General features: G+C 42.6%; 1 protein-coding gene across 7 annotated transcripts in view; it reads right to left on the bottom strand.

Moving 5' to 3' along the window:
* cadm4 (cell adhesion molecule 4) overlaps positions 1-17683 on the bottom strand; it is a 287904-nt gene that overhangs the window by 55484 nt on the left and 214737 nt on the right. For all 7 annotated transcript variants that reach the window (XM_015950119.3, XM_015950117.3, XM_015950121.3 and 4 more), the window contains one exon: positions 9840-9986. In XM_015950119.3, the coding sequence (XP_015805605.1) occupies positions 9840-9986 (147 nt within the window). The remainder of the gene's footprint in view (positions 1-9839; positions 9987-17683) is intronic.

Below are 17683 nucleotides of genomic sequence, written 5' to 3'. Positions count from 1 at the left end.
AGGATAAAATTGTATTATTTTGTTGGTTGTACAAAAATTGTCAGGGTATGTTTCTCCTTCATGTAAGCGGCTGATGTAAAGTATTGCAAGAATATTTCGCTTACCGTGTTTTTATTTGATGTTAACTCTAATAGGATGAACAGAATATGAGCCGTTGATCCAGAAATAACTTCCTTTTCCCCATTTTACAATGACAGCAAAGAAATCTCTCTTTTAAGTAGAGAACGTGGACCAATGCAGGCAAAAATAATAGAAATGAACTTTGAGGACATTTGAAAAATTTGCATAAAAATCCTTATTTGACACTCAGCCATGATCAAATTAAGTATTAATGTTTTTCTATTCATTTATTTATACACAGCTAAAGTTGTGGCCCACTTTTTTTCTCCAGTAATTAAACTGAATTTTACAGTGTGAGCGGCGTTAAAACAAGAAACAAAAGCTGTAACAGAACAGGTTTGAACTATTTATGGCTGTGATTCATTGGAAATGAGAAACATTCAGCTAAAGCAGCTTGACTGGAGTTGGCAAAGAAAAAAAAAGCACAGATTCTTCATTTCTCTCTCCCCGATTCAAGCTTGGAAAATTACCACCTGTCACACAATTAAACCGGCAGAACAATTCTCCCACAAATCAAAATCAATCAAAAAGATTTTAGGGGGTAAAGTAGCACAGAAGAGAATTCGCCGGCCTTCCAGGATAGCTAAGGAATCAAATTAGTGCATGTGCTTATTTAAAATAAGAATTAAAAACAAAGCAAGAGAATGAAGGATTTTGCAGGATTGCGAGCTGCAAGGCGAGCAGGTGCTTGTTTTTTTTTTAACGGGGGTTTGGGGTTTCCACTTGGCTGCTCTGCCAACTTGTTAAGAGATTACTCCTCGACTAGAATGCAACAGACTGTTTGTGAAGGGAAAAATGCATTGGTTTAAAAATGTGTGCTAAAATAATGGAAGACAGATTTGTGAAGCGCTTTTGTCAACATGAAAGTTTACTTCGGATACTCACAAACAAATATGTGCATGCATTCACATGAAAAATATATGAAATGGACAATGTGTATTTTTACCGTTAATCTCTGGAAATATCCAAAGAAATGTTGAAAATGGATAAAATATTGTCCAGTTGTTGAAAAATATTGGTGGCTTCGTAACATACAACCATAAAAACTGGGTCAAAAGTACAAAGGGTGTGGGTCTAAGGCCTAGTCCACACGTAGCCGGGGTTTTTTAAAAACGAATATCCGCCCCTCCAAAAACTTGCATCCACACCACAGCGTTTTAAAAAAAACTCTGTCCACACGTACCCGGATAAATACGTTGTTAAGCACATGCCAGACCTGTAGGCGGCAGTACTTCCCCCGTTCTTAACCTCGTCCTTCGTCTGTGGTCTTCCGCAAGGAGCAGTAATTCCGCTTGCAAAAACAAACAAGCAGAAAGCGCTTGGACAATTGATAAAGCGAGCGCAGCTCTGAGGGCATCCATGCTGTCGGCTAGTGTAAACACAGGTCGCACACGTGATGTCAGCATTTTTTTTTCGCAGAAAGTGACGTTGCGGACCTTAAAACTCCGGTTTTGTCTGTCCACACGCAGACACCCAAAACGGAGAAAACGCAGATCTTCACTTTGGCCGGAGTTTTTAAAAAGATCCGTTTTCGTGTGAAAAAACTCCGTTTTCGTGTGGATGACAGGCCAAAACGTAGGAAAATATCTACGTTTTGGCAGATCCCCGGCTACATGTGGACAGGTCCTTAAGGTTGGTTTATGGTTGACGCGTCCGCGAGGTCCGCCCGGCTCCCCGCGGAAAAGTTGCGTCATTTTGCGTCATTTTAACAACCACGCCCCTCCACCGCGTCTCCGCACGGCCCAAGATTTCCGCAACGCGCACCTAGGAAAATTTCTAACCACGCGGATGGTCGGACGCGGAAAAACATGGTGGACCAGCACGGCAGAGGTTCGTAAATACAGACATTTGTATGATTCAGCTCTCAGAGATCACCGTGATCAACATGTTGTTAATAATTCTTGGAGAGAAATAGCTCACACTGTCGGAAAAGACGAGAACGCTGTTAAAAATGCCGAAATACCATGTTGTAAACAGTGATTTCTACTTCTACTATGGTGTAGTGTTGGATGCATGCTGTAGAGCTCCATGCTGCCCCGTTCAGTTTGGGAGAATATTGGCTCACCGCAGAGACGAGCCGCACAAACCATAAACGCTGCGAATTGTGAAGCGCGTTCCATCCGCGAGCCGCATCACCGCGCGGAAAGTGAATGCGTCAAGCATAAACCAAGCTTTAGTCTCTGGGGCATTTCCTTCCTGTTTTTCCTTCTGGTCGGCTCGGGGTCCTGCGGCTGAATGTATGACCTACAGAAGTTATGCTACCACGTTCAAAAGCATTTAGGCAGTAAGAAACATGAATTTTCTTTCCTAAACTGATGTAAAATAACAGAGTTGTAAAAGAGACGGAAACTATTTTGGCTGAGTGGTATTGCCGTAGTTTGAGGTCATCAGCAGGCGCAGGACCCCGAGCAGATCCGGAAAATAGAGCGCCAGAAAACTAGCATTGGCGTTGCATTCTCTCGATGGAATTAACTGAAGGAACATCAGAATCTGATGAGTCACGCCGAGGCCGCATGCCTTCTGCTCCACAGGTAGAAACAGTTACTGTAATGTATTTAACTGGCGACAGTCACAGCGACATAGTGTAAAACTACCCAAAATGTCTGTACTGCACCCTAGTGCCAGGAAACTACACACTGTCACTTTAAATAGGATCTAATTTTAAGGAAACTATTATTTACCAGTTTTTGAGGCAAATTCATTATTTTTCTTGACTCATTCAAAGCTGTTTCTCAGTTGAGAAATTAAAAAGCTGAAGGAACCAGTTCTTTGAAAGAACCAGTTGAGCACCAGCAGAACTTCCTCTGGAACCAGTTTGGTGGAAAAGCCCCTTTAGTGACCTCGGTGTAACTAGAGTTTATAATCTTTAAATTCACATGCTTGTTTTATCTCATCTGTACATCCTTGCCACACAGTCCACCTGATGTGTGCTACATGTCACCTTAGCTTTTGTGTGTTCATGGCCACCTTCTAAAAGATGCCCTTCTGATGGTTCAAATACAGCTTTTCACCTTTTGAGGTGTGAAAAAGCTATTCAATACCTCCCTCCGGTGCAGCGTTTGATTCTTGTAACTCTGCAGGTGCGAGGTTGCAGTGACCTCTTCAACAACAAGTCACATGACCCTATATAAAAGGATGCATTGGTTCAATTTGAACAGTTTCCGTTTTAATCAGATGGTGGTCCTTCATAATGCCTTATCTGATGTGATCTGATGCACCCCCCACCCTGAACTCAATGCACTGGTGGGTAGGTTCAAAAGGAATGTTTACTTTCTGAAGTGCCGTGTAAACAACTCTTGTCATTTGGCGCTATATAAATAAACTGAATTATATTGAGTAAAATACTTTTAAAAGGTTGTAAAGACACTTTAGAACCGCGGTCACCAAACTTATCAGATTTTAATGCTTTTGACCCTCCACTATTAAAACACTGCTAGTATATTGCTAGTTTACAGTATGACTGTCCTTGTGACTTTGTGAAAAGGCTAGATATCTTGATGACTAGTGCTGTATGATATGAAGAAACAATCAAACCATTGTTTATGCCGTTATGTCACAAAGCACACTGTTGCAGTAATTTCATTCATTACTTTAAATGATTGTCACGACTAGCGATGGGTACCGAATTCGGTACTTTTTAAGGTACCGACCGAATTCCATAGTACCGACCGAGCACCGATTCACTTCATTTGAAACGGTGCCTCGTTTCGGTACCCGTCCTTCATAACGAGAACTTGCCTAGACAGCTGCGCAAGAGCGTTATGTCGTCGGTCGCTGAGAGCGAGTTGTAAACAGAGCAGCATGGTAGAAAGAACGCACGCTAAAGCTTGGGTCCACTTCACTAAATGTGATGGGTAACTGGGTGATGATGAAACCAGCGACAGCGATCTAAGTGAGACATTCTCATCTTAATCTGCTCCGGTAGGTAAATAAAATGTTTAAGATAACGTTAGCTTGATATGTTAGCTTCCGTTTCGCTAATGGTGCATTCGCTTTCTCCTCGGAACTCCAAATTCCCGACTAGACGCGCTCTAAAGTTTGGCTTCACTTTACTAAATGCGACGGGTGATTGGGTGAAGATGAAACCAGTGACAATGATCTAAGTGTGAGGCATCATCGTTTTAATCTGCTCCAGCAGTTAAATAAACTGTTTAAGATAACGTTAGCTTGATATGTTAGCTTCCATTGCCACAGTTGTTATCAGCTAATGGTGCGTTCGCTTTCTCCTCAGAAATTCTAACTTCCCAGTAGGAAAAATCAAATGAAAAAAGACGGCAAAAGGAATGAAGATACGCAGTAAATTTAGTTCACAGTAAAGATGTTTGCTTCAGTTTAATTATCAGCTTATAAAACTACAAGGACGATGTTAAAATACAAACTGTTGTATGTTATTTATCGTGATATTTATCAAATATGGTTATATTGAGAAAATTATATATTTAATTATAAAAGAGAATTAAAATATTAAACACCCAAAAGTATCTAAAATTGGTACCGTTAAGTACCGGTATCGATTCCTAGGTACCGGGAATTAATACCAAATCGATTCAAATGTCAAAGGTACCCATCCCTAGACACGACAGCACCAGATGGATGCAGCCACAGAGCTTGCAGTGTATCCTGCAAAGGCAAAGCTGAGACGAGTAGCTCCAAATGGAGCTTCTGGACAAACCATTTGGTGTTTCATGACCCTCGGAGGGGTCCTGACACAAACTTTGGGAACTACTGCCTCAGAGTACCCAGCCTGGCATTTAAAAATAGCACAATACGTGAAGTTCAAAGTCAACAAACTTGTAGGAAAAAGCTTCTTTTTTCTCAAGTAATTCTTCATTTAGGAATGATCTTATATGTAGTTGATCCAGTTTATTAAAACACGAATCAACTGATGCAAAATCTGACCAATCAAAATGGCCAGCTGAGACCATTTCATTTTATTTATTCATTTATAGAGCACCTTCCACAACCGTTAGCAGAAGCCCAAGGTGCTGAACACAACAATAAACAGGCAATTGCACCAATAAAAACAATAAAAATTAAAAACTGCATAAAAAACAGATTAGAACAATTGTTAAACAATTAAAATCAAGGCAAAATTGGAGACCCCCGTGGTGAAAATGCCTGGACATAATAATGGGCCTTCAGACGTCACTTCAAAATCTGGAAGGAAGGCGCCAGCCTAACAGTCAAAGGTGGACCGTTCCACAAAGTTGGAGCAAGGACCGCACATGCACGATCTCCCCTAGATTTGCATCTGGAACAAGGGACCACCAGTAATTCCTGGTCACTAGAGCAAAGAGAGCGGGTGGGGACACGCTTTTGTAGCAGTGCTGATAAATAGGCAGGAGCAGTACTGTAAAGAGCCCTGAGCACGTGCATCAGCACTTTGAATTTTGCTCTGTACTGCATAGGAAGCCAGTGAAGTTCCACCAACACTGGTGTGATGTGGACACATCGTCTTGTGCCTGTCAGAAACCTAGCAGTGGAGTTCTGAACCAGCTGTAGGCGAGCAATCGCACCCTGGCTCAAACTGGCACACAGTGCATTGCAGTAGTCAAGTCTGGACAGGAAGAATGCATGAATAACAGATTGTAGATGCTCCCACTTAATGCATTGGTGAGAAAAGGTAACCAACTGTTAATTTTGTAGTTTGATGCTAAGATTTGTTGCTTATTTGGGTTAAATTAAACAACAGCCCAATGATTTTACTACGCTATGCTAATGCACTAATGTTATGAGAAATAGTAAAAAACAATAAGAATCTTCCCAGCAGGGAAAAATGTATGAAAAAACAGAAATTAAGTCATTTTGTTGTAACGATACAGATTAAAAAGGAAACTAGGCAATTTTTAATTGTTAATAGACCTGAAAAAGAAAACTGCTGATGACATTTTAATGTTAACAACTTAACTGAAAGCTGAAAACAAGAGTTTGGACCTCCTAGGTCTGAAGTGAAAGCATGAGTCTTTTTTTAAATCATTTTGTTTCAGAGCTGCTGAGCCATAAATTACAGAATATTATTTTCATAAAATGTCCCCTTAAACAAAAGCAAATATCTCATGATGCAGAAATGAGAAGAATAAACATCTTCTGCTGCACCAACAATTAGGCAGCCATATACAAATTTCAAAGGCGATGCCTAATGCTCTTGATCACCATTTCTCTCGCTCAAAGGTTTCCTAGCAGCACTTGGAATGTGTTGAAGGTAGCATCATGCCCTTGCATTTAATTGGCAAGTAAAAGCATCTAGTGTTGGCTAACCTGAGGCCCTAAATGAAATCAGCCTCAGTTAGAATATTGGATAACTTACCACAAAGCTGTCTTAAAAGAAGAAACATCACTAAGGTTACTCATAATGAGGACTTTAATAAGCTCTGATCTCATCCGTGGGGTTAACAGTGCATTATGCAGAGAACTTCAAACCCTAAAAGAGGTAGTCTAGACACATCCGAGACCAAAGAGGTAACCCATCTCGGCTGTTATTAGATTTTTTAAAGGTGTGGATCACTCATTTAATGAATACATTTGCAGTGGTCTCTAGTAAGAATGAATGCCTTGTGAGTTGTACTCTGGGGAAACAAAGCTGTGGTGCGCCTATTTCGGGAAGTAGAAATGAGCCACATAGGAGTAGTTTCGGACAGTAGGATTTGGGGTCTTAATTTCTGATATTTGGACATCTCGCTGCCGATTGGCTAACAGCAATGCGACTCTACCACTGACTTGCAACATGTATGTTAATGTCAACCAGTAACACAAGCCTGAAGGAGTTCTGCTATGTGGTGGGATTGCTAATGCTAATGGTTAGCTTCTACTAGGTGAGACATTCTCTGCCATTTCCTGGACGCTAAACCAACCGTCATGAGTCAAGATGGGTGAGTCCGTGAATGTTACGTGACAGTGTGATGTAGATCTGTCAGGTTTTTCTAATACTAGAGTTTCACCGTTTATTGTCCATCAGAAGCTAATGCAGAAGATGTTCACGTTCAGCCTGCATAAAAAAACTCAGCGTGACTGATTTTAATCAGAAGTAAGATTTGAAAAAGGGATTTCGGTGCTCCACACCTTTTAAGTGACAGTGTGTAGTTTCCCTGGTGATAGGGGGCATTACATACCTAAATCAATGATTGTTGTGTTCTAATAAGATCTTGCCAATGGATGGCCATTAGGGTCAAAAATCCCTGGGAGCTCAACCTCCAGCAAGATGACAAGTACATCAGATTCCTGTTCATCACCGGCAACAAATGAAGAGGTAAATGTGTAAAACAACGTTTATGATTGGTGAAAGTTTAGTAAGCATTTTTCACAAATTAGTAAATGTGTTTTGTCCTCACGGGCTTCCATAGAGAAACATGGCATCCACTATGGCGTCACCCAGAGACTTAGACCCACTCCCATGTATTTTAGACCAGATTTTTAAGGTTATAGGTTATGAAACCACCAATATTTTCAACAACTGGGCATCTTTTAATTAATTTACAACACTTCAATGGATATTTCCAGAGATTAATAGTAAAAACTACACATTGTCACTGTAACCCTTTAAGACCTGCCATACAACAAGTTCGCCAGAACTTATATTTACATTATTGCATGCTGTGGTGCCATTTTTTGGAGTATTTCAACTTTCTATACATCAATACAACCCTTACATTCTAAATTTAAATTACATAAATGTAAAATGTTCATAGCAACAAAATATTTAACTAAAAAATGCAATTATCTGCACAGAAATTGAAATTCGTTTTTGTTTTTACACATATTTTTCATTATACAGAAATGCCACAGCTGTATCCCTCAAAATTGTCAATGGAAAAAAGTTTCACACAATCCTTTCAAACAACCACAAATTTATTTGAAGTGCCTCCATAAAATAGTTTCTGAGATCCACTCATGTATGTAAACTGTAACAAAAACGAAAACATAAATAATAATAATCTGCAGGAGTCTAACATAATCATTTGGAATATTTGTAGCTAATTTTTCAGTAGTATATAGTTTTCCTTTTCTCTCACTAATAAGAATAACAATAAGAAAGAATATTGCTTGAATTTATACGTGAAGAAACTGAAAGTGAAACCTAAACATCACCCGGAGCTGTAATGGCGTCAACTGCTTCGAGGAGGGAAGATGTACCGTTTGGCGGGTCCGTGATTCATCAAAACGTTCGTAGTGGTTTGTGAGTGTGTCGGAAGTTTGTGGTGGGTGTGTGATGTGTGTAGGATGTGTTTGTCTAAATGTATTATTGCGAAAAAGCACAAGAAAAGCCGAAGGACTGGGACTACAAAGAACTACAATTTGCGGGAAAATGACGTCAAAGCAGGTGATTGGGTGAGTGATAATCATGTGACTGTTCACGTTGACAACGTGATGACGTTTATTCTAGCGTGTGAAGCCCTGTGAGCTGCAGATCAGAACGACACGGCATGTGTCTGAATGAAAACGCTTTTATTATTGGCGCATTTTGGTTGTTTTTTGCAAACTCATTAGCGGAAATACAGTCACTGACACTAGTCAGTGACTTGATGCAATTTTCTGGGTTCCTTATATAGGAAACATTATTTCTGATTGGCTTAATGAACTGACCTGAATTGGAATGTTTATTATGTGATGTGCCTTGAGACGACTCTTGTCGTGATTTGGCGCTATATAAATAAACTTGAATTGAATTGAATTGAAAGGGTTAAGGACATATTTAAAGGTGTAATGTGTAAGAATGAAGTAAGAATGACAACATGTGGTAAGATTTGGCTACTGCAGTCCATTTTCCAACAAAAACGTTACTGCCTCACTCACGTTCTGTGAGATTCATGGTTGTTGCTAGTTTTGGGTCAGTGCCAAAATATTCTATATGACAGAAAAAGACAAGTCATACACACATATATACAAGTTGATAAGAAGATAAACACATTTTTAAATCTGGTGTTAGCACTCTTATGTGTTTTACGGCAGGGAGCTCTTACTACACTTATTACATTAGTATGCCTCCAGCAGAGGAAATTGCCTTGTTGATGTTAGCTTGCTGTTATAGTTCTGAATGACTCATTAAAGGAAGTAAAACGCCACGATTGACTCATTATTCACTTCACACACACATTTCACTGTAATATTGAGTTGTTTGTTATCAAAAAAGTAGCTTGAGATATTTTTAGAGCCAATTACTTGCTTCTAATTCACCGTTAGCATTGTTAGCTCAACATTAGCCTCTAGCCTGCTTTACCTGAGATGAGAGTAAAACAAAAAGGTGACACGACTTCTACACAAGAAATAACTTCTGGGTCGCTCCTGTTTACGAGCTTTGGAGCGTTAAACAACTCTGGAGCTTTATGCCTGCCGGTGTTGGATTACAAATGCTGATGCTGTAGAGTTAGCTTGGCGCAAACTCGGCAACCACATGGGGTCGTAGATTGTAAACATTAACCTATGTCCCTCTTTGGCCTTTTGGAAAGAAGATCAACTGACAACTCCACAGCTGACTTATTCAGTCATCTGTGGGGTTTCAGTGTAACCTTCCTTCCAACATGATTGAGATATTAAACAGTTTAGGCATTATTTCATTACTTCATAGGTAAATTGCTCGTTTAAGAGTGATGTAATATGTGAGGGTTGGTTTGCTGGTGCTAATGCATCTAAACATGCTTGCTTCAAACGTCACAGAGGGCAAATCTATCAACAGAGATGGATTAAGTTTGCTGGCAGAGACGAACGTGCGTGCAGCCACACACCTCGCGTTCCATTGAAGAACAGAGTCTGACGTCGGGGATTCTGGATGACCACGATTGAGCCGTCGTACTTCTGCAGGCGGCATGAGATCTGGGCCGTGCCTCCCTCCAGGACTGTCACATTCTCGGCCTGCACCGCTTGACAACGAGCTGTGGGAGAGAAAGATGGATGGTCATATGGCTATACAGAGACTGCATGATGAAGAGGGGGAAAAAGGACGAGAGAAAGAAGAGGAAAGTGAACAGATGCAGGAAAAAAGATCAATTTACAACACACAGCGCTCTCTTTCTCTCTCTCGAGATGCAATCTTTCAAAATAAGGTACTTAACACATCCCTCATTTACTTCCTATTCATCATACGGACACAACAGCGAAAAAAATGTGCCAAAGGAGACAAACATAGAGAAAGAAAGAAGAAAATAGAGTGATCGAGATTAAACGCCAGGGAGATAACATTGATGGACTCCAGAAGTAAAAGAAAGTCATTCTGAGTGGCATTTTCATAAATAAGAGCAATGAATACTTTATCACCGTACATCTTTTATTGTCTAAAACACACACACTCACATTTACTTTGGCCGGTTTATCAGAATTCATCAGTAAAATTTGGAATTTGTGATGCATTCATGAATTTCTAAGAGGTTTGTTGGAATCCAGACATCTAAACGGGAACAACTGGCACCTGAACGCATCACTGCGCATTGACCTCGAAGAGACCTGCGTCTGCATAAATACTCAAGTTGGAGACTTATTGCTTGAGTGTGTGAAGTGGAGAGCTCACACACTCGAAGCCTTGGATGCACATCACACATTCATAATGTGATTCATCATCCAGGTGGAAGCTAAACCGATTGATTACATTCCATTATTCAAATTTAATGGTTCTTATTAGAGTGGCAGGATAATACGCCGGCCTCGGTACTCACAAATGAGTTCTCAAACACACAGAGACCTTTATGAACACATGCTCCTCGTAAGTATTCACCTGCAAATGAGGACAGAGACAGAATCGCATGCACACGCGGAGTGACATTTACACTAACGGGTATTTTTCCTCACACAATCTATTAAACAAACCGATCCCCAAGCCCAGCAGCGTCACACAACGGGAGCTGTGGGTTGTTTCTGAAATAGTACAGATCATCAACGAAGAGGTTGATTATTCTTTGAATTTCAACATCGGTTGGGTTTGTCGGTCGACCTGCCGGCAGGACAGCCCCCTCCCGCTGAGCTCGACGGACACAGAGGGCCGTTGTTTGAATATAAATCATTTGAGGAGCAATTAGTCAGATGCTTTCAGTCAGGGGTGGGATGCGATTGTCTTCGGTGGAGGATCGGCTTGCTGGCTTTCACAAACTAGTATTTACCAATTTGCATCCTCATTTGCATTCCCTCCGTCGCTGGCTAAGCGGTGGCCACAGGCAGGGAAGATTTAAGGAAAGATACTGAAGCGCAGTGAGGAAGAAGGCAGTGGGTGAAGCCGATAGAGACGACGGGACTACGTATCACTGCTGGGTGCAGCAGTGGCTCTGAGCTCTGTAAAACACTTTCAGAAAGCAGGAAGTGTTATGAGACAAACAGATGGCAACCGCCGTGGCAGGAGCTGCTGACTGGACTGCTTCAGGGCAACATAAATGTCTATATCTGCAGCCCAACACTTTCTAAGTTTGTGTGTGTGTGTGCAATAGGTAGCCACGTGGAGGTTGTGTGCACATGCAGAGGTTGGCATATTGCAATTAAGCTATTATGACATCCTCTGATCTGCTCAGCTTCACCCAAATCCACTCGCCTTCCTGATTTTAATCTCTTTTAATTAAATACTTTAAGCTTACATATTCATCACACTGGGGGGAAACGAGGAGACGTGGAAGACACACAAAAAAAAAACCAAGAGGGAATAAAGACAAAGGAGACTCTAACACTCTGTGGAACTGAGAAAAAAATCTTGACAATTACCACTAATTGAAGCCATTATTGCTCCCATTCTCTGCATCAATATTGTGATTCATATCAAGGGCCATCGGGCCTGCCACCGCCACCCCAATTATTCCTCTAATGGATGTTATTACTCAACACCATAGCAACTGGGCTGGGCTGTGCATCTATTGTGTTAAACAACGCCAATCGTGACAGTGCTGCGGTGCATCCTGACGGAGTCGGTGCGGCGTTTGTGCGCGACCAGGGACCGATCAGAGACAACAACAACAAAAGGGCACGGGGGCGGGGCAACTTCCAAACAGTGACCATAAGTTTTCTGCCTGAGATGACAGAATAAAATAAATAAGTAATAAAAATTCCTAATTAGCCGTCCATTTGCACTGTACTCCCATTTCTCTTGACAGCTGTCACCCCTTCAAAGAAAATTAGCTGCAGAGCGGAAGAAAAGCAGCAAAGAGAAATAAAAAATTTAAGAGCATTAACGGCTGTCTCACTCGTAACGAGTGATATCCGCCGCTGCCTGCTGAGAGACGCCACCCAGGAGCACCTGCCGGCTGGCTGTAGACGATCAATGCGGTTGAAAAGAACAGAGAGACGGAGAGACGGAGGGCGAGGTGCTCTAACCAGGAAACGCTAGCAGGGAGTTAGGAAGCGATGGCTGGGATATAATAAAGCAGCTGGTGGGGGCTGGACAAAATATACGAGAGATGACGCATATTCCCCCACTTCTGCTCATAACGCAGCTGGGTACAGCACTTTACTTTGACTGTAGTTTTTATAGGCTGCCATTCACATCAAGGCCATGAGCCTGCGCCTCTGATCTCCAACATAGTACAATCTGCAGGGAGAATGCAAGGGAGGGGAGGCGAGTCACGCTCTGTGACAGAGGTATTAATCTCACCCCCATTAAAATCTCCGCCCATAATAAAATACTCCGCAAGCGCGGGTTCGTATTAGGAGAAAACGCCTGGAGGAATCGATATCGCAGTGGTGCACTGACGACTATGATCAAATAATAAATTAAATCGGAGGGGGCCACAGAGAACCGTCCCTTCTCTCTCCAACCAAGCGGGGGCAGTATTTCACAGCACTGAACTGGATTCCATCCCAGCCCCACTTTCAGAAATCTGGGGTAAAAGGGAGCCTTTACTTATTAGGTCAACCCTAACCCTAACCCATCTAGGAGAGGTCATCAAAAGCAAACACATAGATAAATAGGCGCACTAATTCCTAACGGTCCCACAAGGAGGTTGACGTCTAAGCCAAGGGAATGAGGGGATAGAAAGAGAGGAAGACAAAAGGGTGGGAGGGGGAGTGAAGGGAGTTTTATTGAGTTAAATGGGAGGGAGCATGGACAGCAGCCAGGTGGACTGCTGGCTCACGGTAAATTCCAGAAATTACCTCACGTGGTGCAGGGTCAGCAGGCTAAACGCCCACCGACTGCTCTCCGTCCGTGTCCCTAACAGTGCAGCGGGGTGAGGGCTGAACAAAAACAGACAAGCTCGTGAAGGGAAACGGACCGTCTCCAGTTGCCCCAAACATGCCCCCTTGTATCCTTGAATCAGTGGAGTCGCTGTCACCCCATTCATTATCTGTCATTATCTTTCAGCTGGAAGCGGGCCAGGAGTTCGTGTTGTCTTTGCATGCCGGCCGTGGACTTACAAGAAAATCAATGCGGACGACTACAATGCCTAACCCCCTTGTGTTGTTGCTCCTTTAATTAAAACAATAACAGAAGCTGGGAGTTTCCACTCATACGGGGTCGTCTGTTGGCAGCTTCTCCATCTCTTCCCATCTGGATGTACGTTTCCCCCCCCCGTTATCCCCGGAGCCGGTGAGGCGGGTCTGCTTCCACAGTTTCTATGCAAATGAAGTTTGCTGTGTTTGCGTGTGCACACGAACACTTGCACTAGGTTAATCACAGGGGTTTGCGGTGCTACTGACTATGAAACAGCTGACTTTGAGGTTCTTCTCCTCAGTAACTCTCAGCGCTCTCTCCATCCCTCTCTTCCTCGTCTCAGTCTAAAATTATCACCCCGTCTTTCACAGGGAACTCTGCCAATCAAAATCTAAAAAAAAAAAAAAGGCAAAGAAAATTTTTGTCTCTATAAATAAAACATAATCCTTTGCTGCCACTGCTCTCATTAACCTTTGGTCATTTGACTTCGCCTTTCCTCGAGTTATTTTATTCCCTTTTTTCAGAGCCTTTCCTGCGTTTACTTGTCAAACTCTCTTCTTCCTCTGCCTTTATGTCTAATCTCATTCTCACATCTGTCCTTTTTTATTTTAACCTAGCCTCTCCTTCCGTCTCCTCCCCACCTTCTGCTTGATCTAATTCTTGATTTCTTCTGCCTTCATTGTCCCTTCTCTTTCCTTCTCCTCATCTGCCTTATCTTTTATTGCATCGTTCATCATGCATCTTCCTCATTAGAGCTGTCCTTAAGGTCTACTTTCCTCCCTTTCTCTCCGAGGCCTTAAGAGAATTGTTTAAGCCTCTCTCCCGTTAGACATCGTCTCCTCGCCCAAATCCCCCCCGTTCTCTTTCCTCCCTAACCGTCGTTTTTCCTGCCATTGCAATCGTTTCTTTTCCAGGCCACTTTCATTCCGCCTGCAATCTCTCACGTTCTTTCTTTTTTGTGACTCGGTGGGAATCCATCCCCGTCCCTCTGCTGGCTCTATCCTCACACTTTACTTCGCTAAAGTGATTTGTTCTGCAGCTCAAGTCTGCAGGATAATCGTGCAGTTTTTATAGCGTGCCGGGAGAGCGGAAGAGAGGGGGGTAAGGGCATGATAGTGGAGGCAAAGTAGTTTATGGGATGGAAGGACGGAACAGTGAGTGGAGTAAGTACTGGAATGCTGAAGACTCCTTCTTTCATCTCCTCCTCTACTTATGCTTCTTTCACCTGCCTGTCCTACAGATCTGTCTCTACTTTTTGTCTCTTAAACAGGAACGTCTATAGATGACGCCAACGTTTATGCTTCTCGTGTTGCTTCTTGGGATTGGGTGGCAACGACGGCGTATTTTGCCAATAATTTGGTTGTTTTGCACGTTTGGAGGACAACTTGGCGCGGCAGAAGTTTCACTTGGCCTGATGGGGACTTGCAGCCTGGCCCGCCAGACTCGTCCTCTGTTTAATTCTGCACAGAGAGAGAGAGTCTGGTACCTCAGAGGCAGAGAGGCACATGAGGGGCGGCAATAGGCGGCTCAAAAGTAACCAGTCAGAAAAAAGAGGAAAATGCCGGCTGTACCGCGCGACGCTGTAGTTTTTTAGCTGTAGTCAAAAATGGCGTCTGGCAACGGCGCAGACATCTTTCTTTAGAAGAAAGGCTTTAATCGCTTCTTCGTCTTGTTTTAAAGACGTGTCCAAGTCATTTGGAACAAAGGAACGAGCCGCAGCGAACTCCGCTTCAGTCGCCATGTTTATGAGAAACTGGGCGTTGTGCTGTGTGACGTACGCTGCTCAGCGCCGATTGGCTGGTTAGAATTCTCAGGGGGGCGGGGTTATTTGAATAGGAGAGTTCCCAGACCCTATGTCTGTGCAGAATTAAACAGAGGAGGAGTCTGGCAGGTCAGGCTAGGGGACATGATAAAAGTTTTCTCGGAGTTGCCCTCAGTAAAGGACCGCGAAACACAAACGAGACAGTTGCGAGACACCTAAAAGCTCCGAAGGAAGTCTGGAGTCCTGCACAAACGGACATTTTGTGAGGCTAATTTTGTTTGTTATTTAAAGATGTTTTTAAAAACACTCGTTTGCGTATTTTAAAATCCAAGAAGTTGTATTGTTTTTGACGACCCAAACCACAATCATTTCCATAACTAACTACATAAACGAATGAGGACATCGTCCGATGACGATGTACCCGCCTTTGCAGTCGCAGTGAGGGCTTAGCTGTTTTCTTCGGCAGCTTTTAGCACGGCCACTGCGTTCTGTTTAGCAGAAGATCTCAGCCCAACTTTCCTTGAAACAAAAAAATGCATAGGCCACCAGACTTTTGAAAGACTTGATCATGAGCAAACAGTCCAGGGCTTTCTATTATTATCTATTATTAGGAATACATTTCAAATCGGACCAACGTTTTCATCATCCCGGATCTCATACGGGTTTTTAAATTCAATTTTGTTTTCAATACAGATTTTAAGCTTCCCTCACAACTCGTGTCTTCAGATGTTAAAGTGTTTATCTCAACAAGAACCAAGAGAACCGAGCACATCACTCCTGTTCTTAAATCTCTACACTGGTTACCAGTTAACTACAGAATCAATTTCAAAGAACTTCTACTAGTTTATAACCACTCAGTGGCATGGAGCCAGAATACATGTTGGATCTCCTTCCTGCAGTTTTATTTAATTTAATTGTGTATATAGGTATGTATGTACGTATGTACATGTGTGGGTATCTATGTATCCATGCGTATGTGTATATATTTACGTGTGTATATATATATTTATACATATCGTTATTTTTACTAATAATATTTATTTACTTTCCTTCTTTTCTCTTTTTTAAGTCTGTTATAACTTTCTAACTCTGCCACCGTATTTGTTATCGGTTGTGTTTCAGGAGGACCTGCTCGAAAACGAGGTGTTACATCTCTAGCAGTTCGTCCTCCTGAAAAACATAAGTGAAATAAATAATAAATAATATACGCCCAGCAGGGCTCTGAGACCCTTACCCCGGGTTTCCACGGGAGCCGTCAGCAGCACGTTACTGCAGCAGCACGTCTTGCTCGCGTAAACTGCTGCTTGGCCCTTCCCACGAGACGCGAAGCAGCAGGGGGGCAGCTGTCACCGACCGAGCACGAAGTCACACGAGTGACTTCGTCAGTAAACACAACAACAAGCAGGAGAAAACTACAACATGGCTCCAAAAGGTTTGTGTTTTATGTTCTGTCCATTTTATAATCGCCAATACGGACCTGAAAAACAAAGGAGACCGCTAGCTAGGTGATAACTTCTCACGGGGACGCACAGTTAGTAACCTTTTTTAAAGTAAAGCAACCGGAAGGCAGCACGTTCTTTATTCTGAAAATCTCGGGAGCTTCTCTCCATTTCCGCGTCCGATTTCCTGTCTTTCCTTCCCCAAAAATGTCGAACTTGACCCGTTTCAGAGGCGTCGCGCGTAGAAAATAGAACCGGCGTGTAAAGGCCGCGACGTGCTGCTCCTGAGACGCGGACAACTCGCGCTGCTGACGGCCGCTGACGGCTCCAGTGGAAAAGGTTCTGTTGACCACAGCCGTTCCTATCAGCAGCTATGACGTGCTGCTGACGGCTGCTGTGGAAAGGCGGGGTTAGGAAGCAGTCAGCTGGTAGAACCGGGTCAGAACCAAACAGGACGAAGCTGCTTTTAGCTACTATGCTGCTCAAAGATGGAATCAGCTTCCTCGTGACCTCAAATGTGCCCCGACTCTAGTAAAGTTTAAATCAAAATAGAAATCCTTCATGTTTTCATCAGCCTTTGAATAAATATTCTTATGCTGCACTTTCTTCACTGCATTTGCTCACCCTTTAACTTTGTTTCTTTTTCATTTTTAAATTGTATTTTCTGTCACGTTGATTTGAATGTTCTTGCTAAAGGAAAGCACATCGACTTGTCCCTGTGTATGAAATGTGCTGCTATATAATTAAAGCTGCCTTGCCTTATATTTCAGGCATTTGCCCGCAAACTCTCTCCAAAGTGTTGAGGCTGGACAGCAGGTTATGTTGCGTGTTTTCTTGCCACCCAACCACTCACAGATGCGCTCAAAAAAGCCAACAAGGATCATTCTATCTCAACTGCTGATTGGTTAAATGAAGACACAACTGTGTTTGAAACATTTCCTTTTGACTCTTTACATTTACTCTCAGTATCGTAGCGTCCTTCCCCTCGTCATGGTACCACTATCCTCTCCAATGACATCTTTTGTCTTC

Source organism: Nothobranchius furzeri, chromosome 5 (genome assembly GCF_043380555.1).
Source record: "Nothobranchius furzeri strain GRZ-AD chromosome 5, NfurGRZ-RIMD1, whole genome shotgun sequence".
NCBI lineage: Eukaryota > Metazoa > Chordata > Actinopteri > Cyprinodontiformes > Nothobranchiidae > Nothobranchius > Nothobranchius furzeri.
This window is presented reverse-complemented; position numbering and strand designations above follow the sequence as displayed.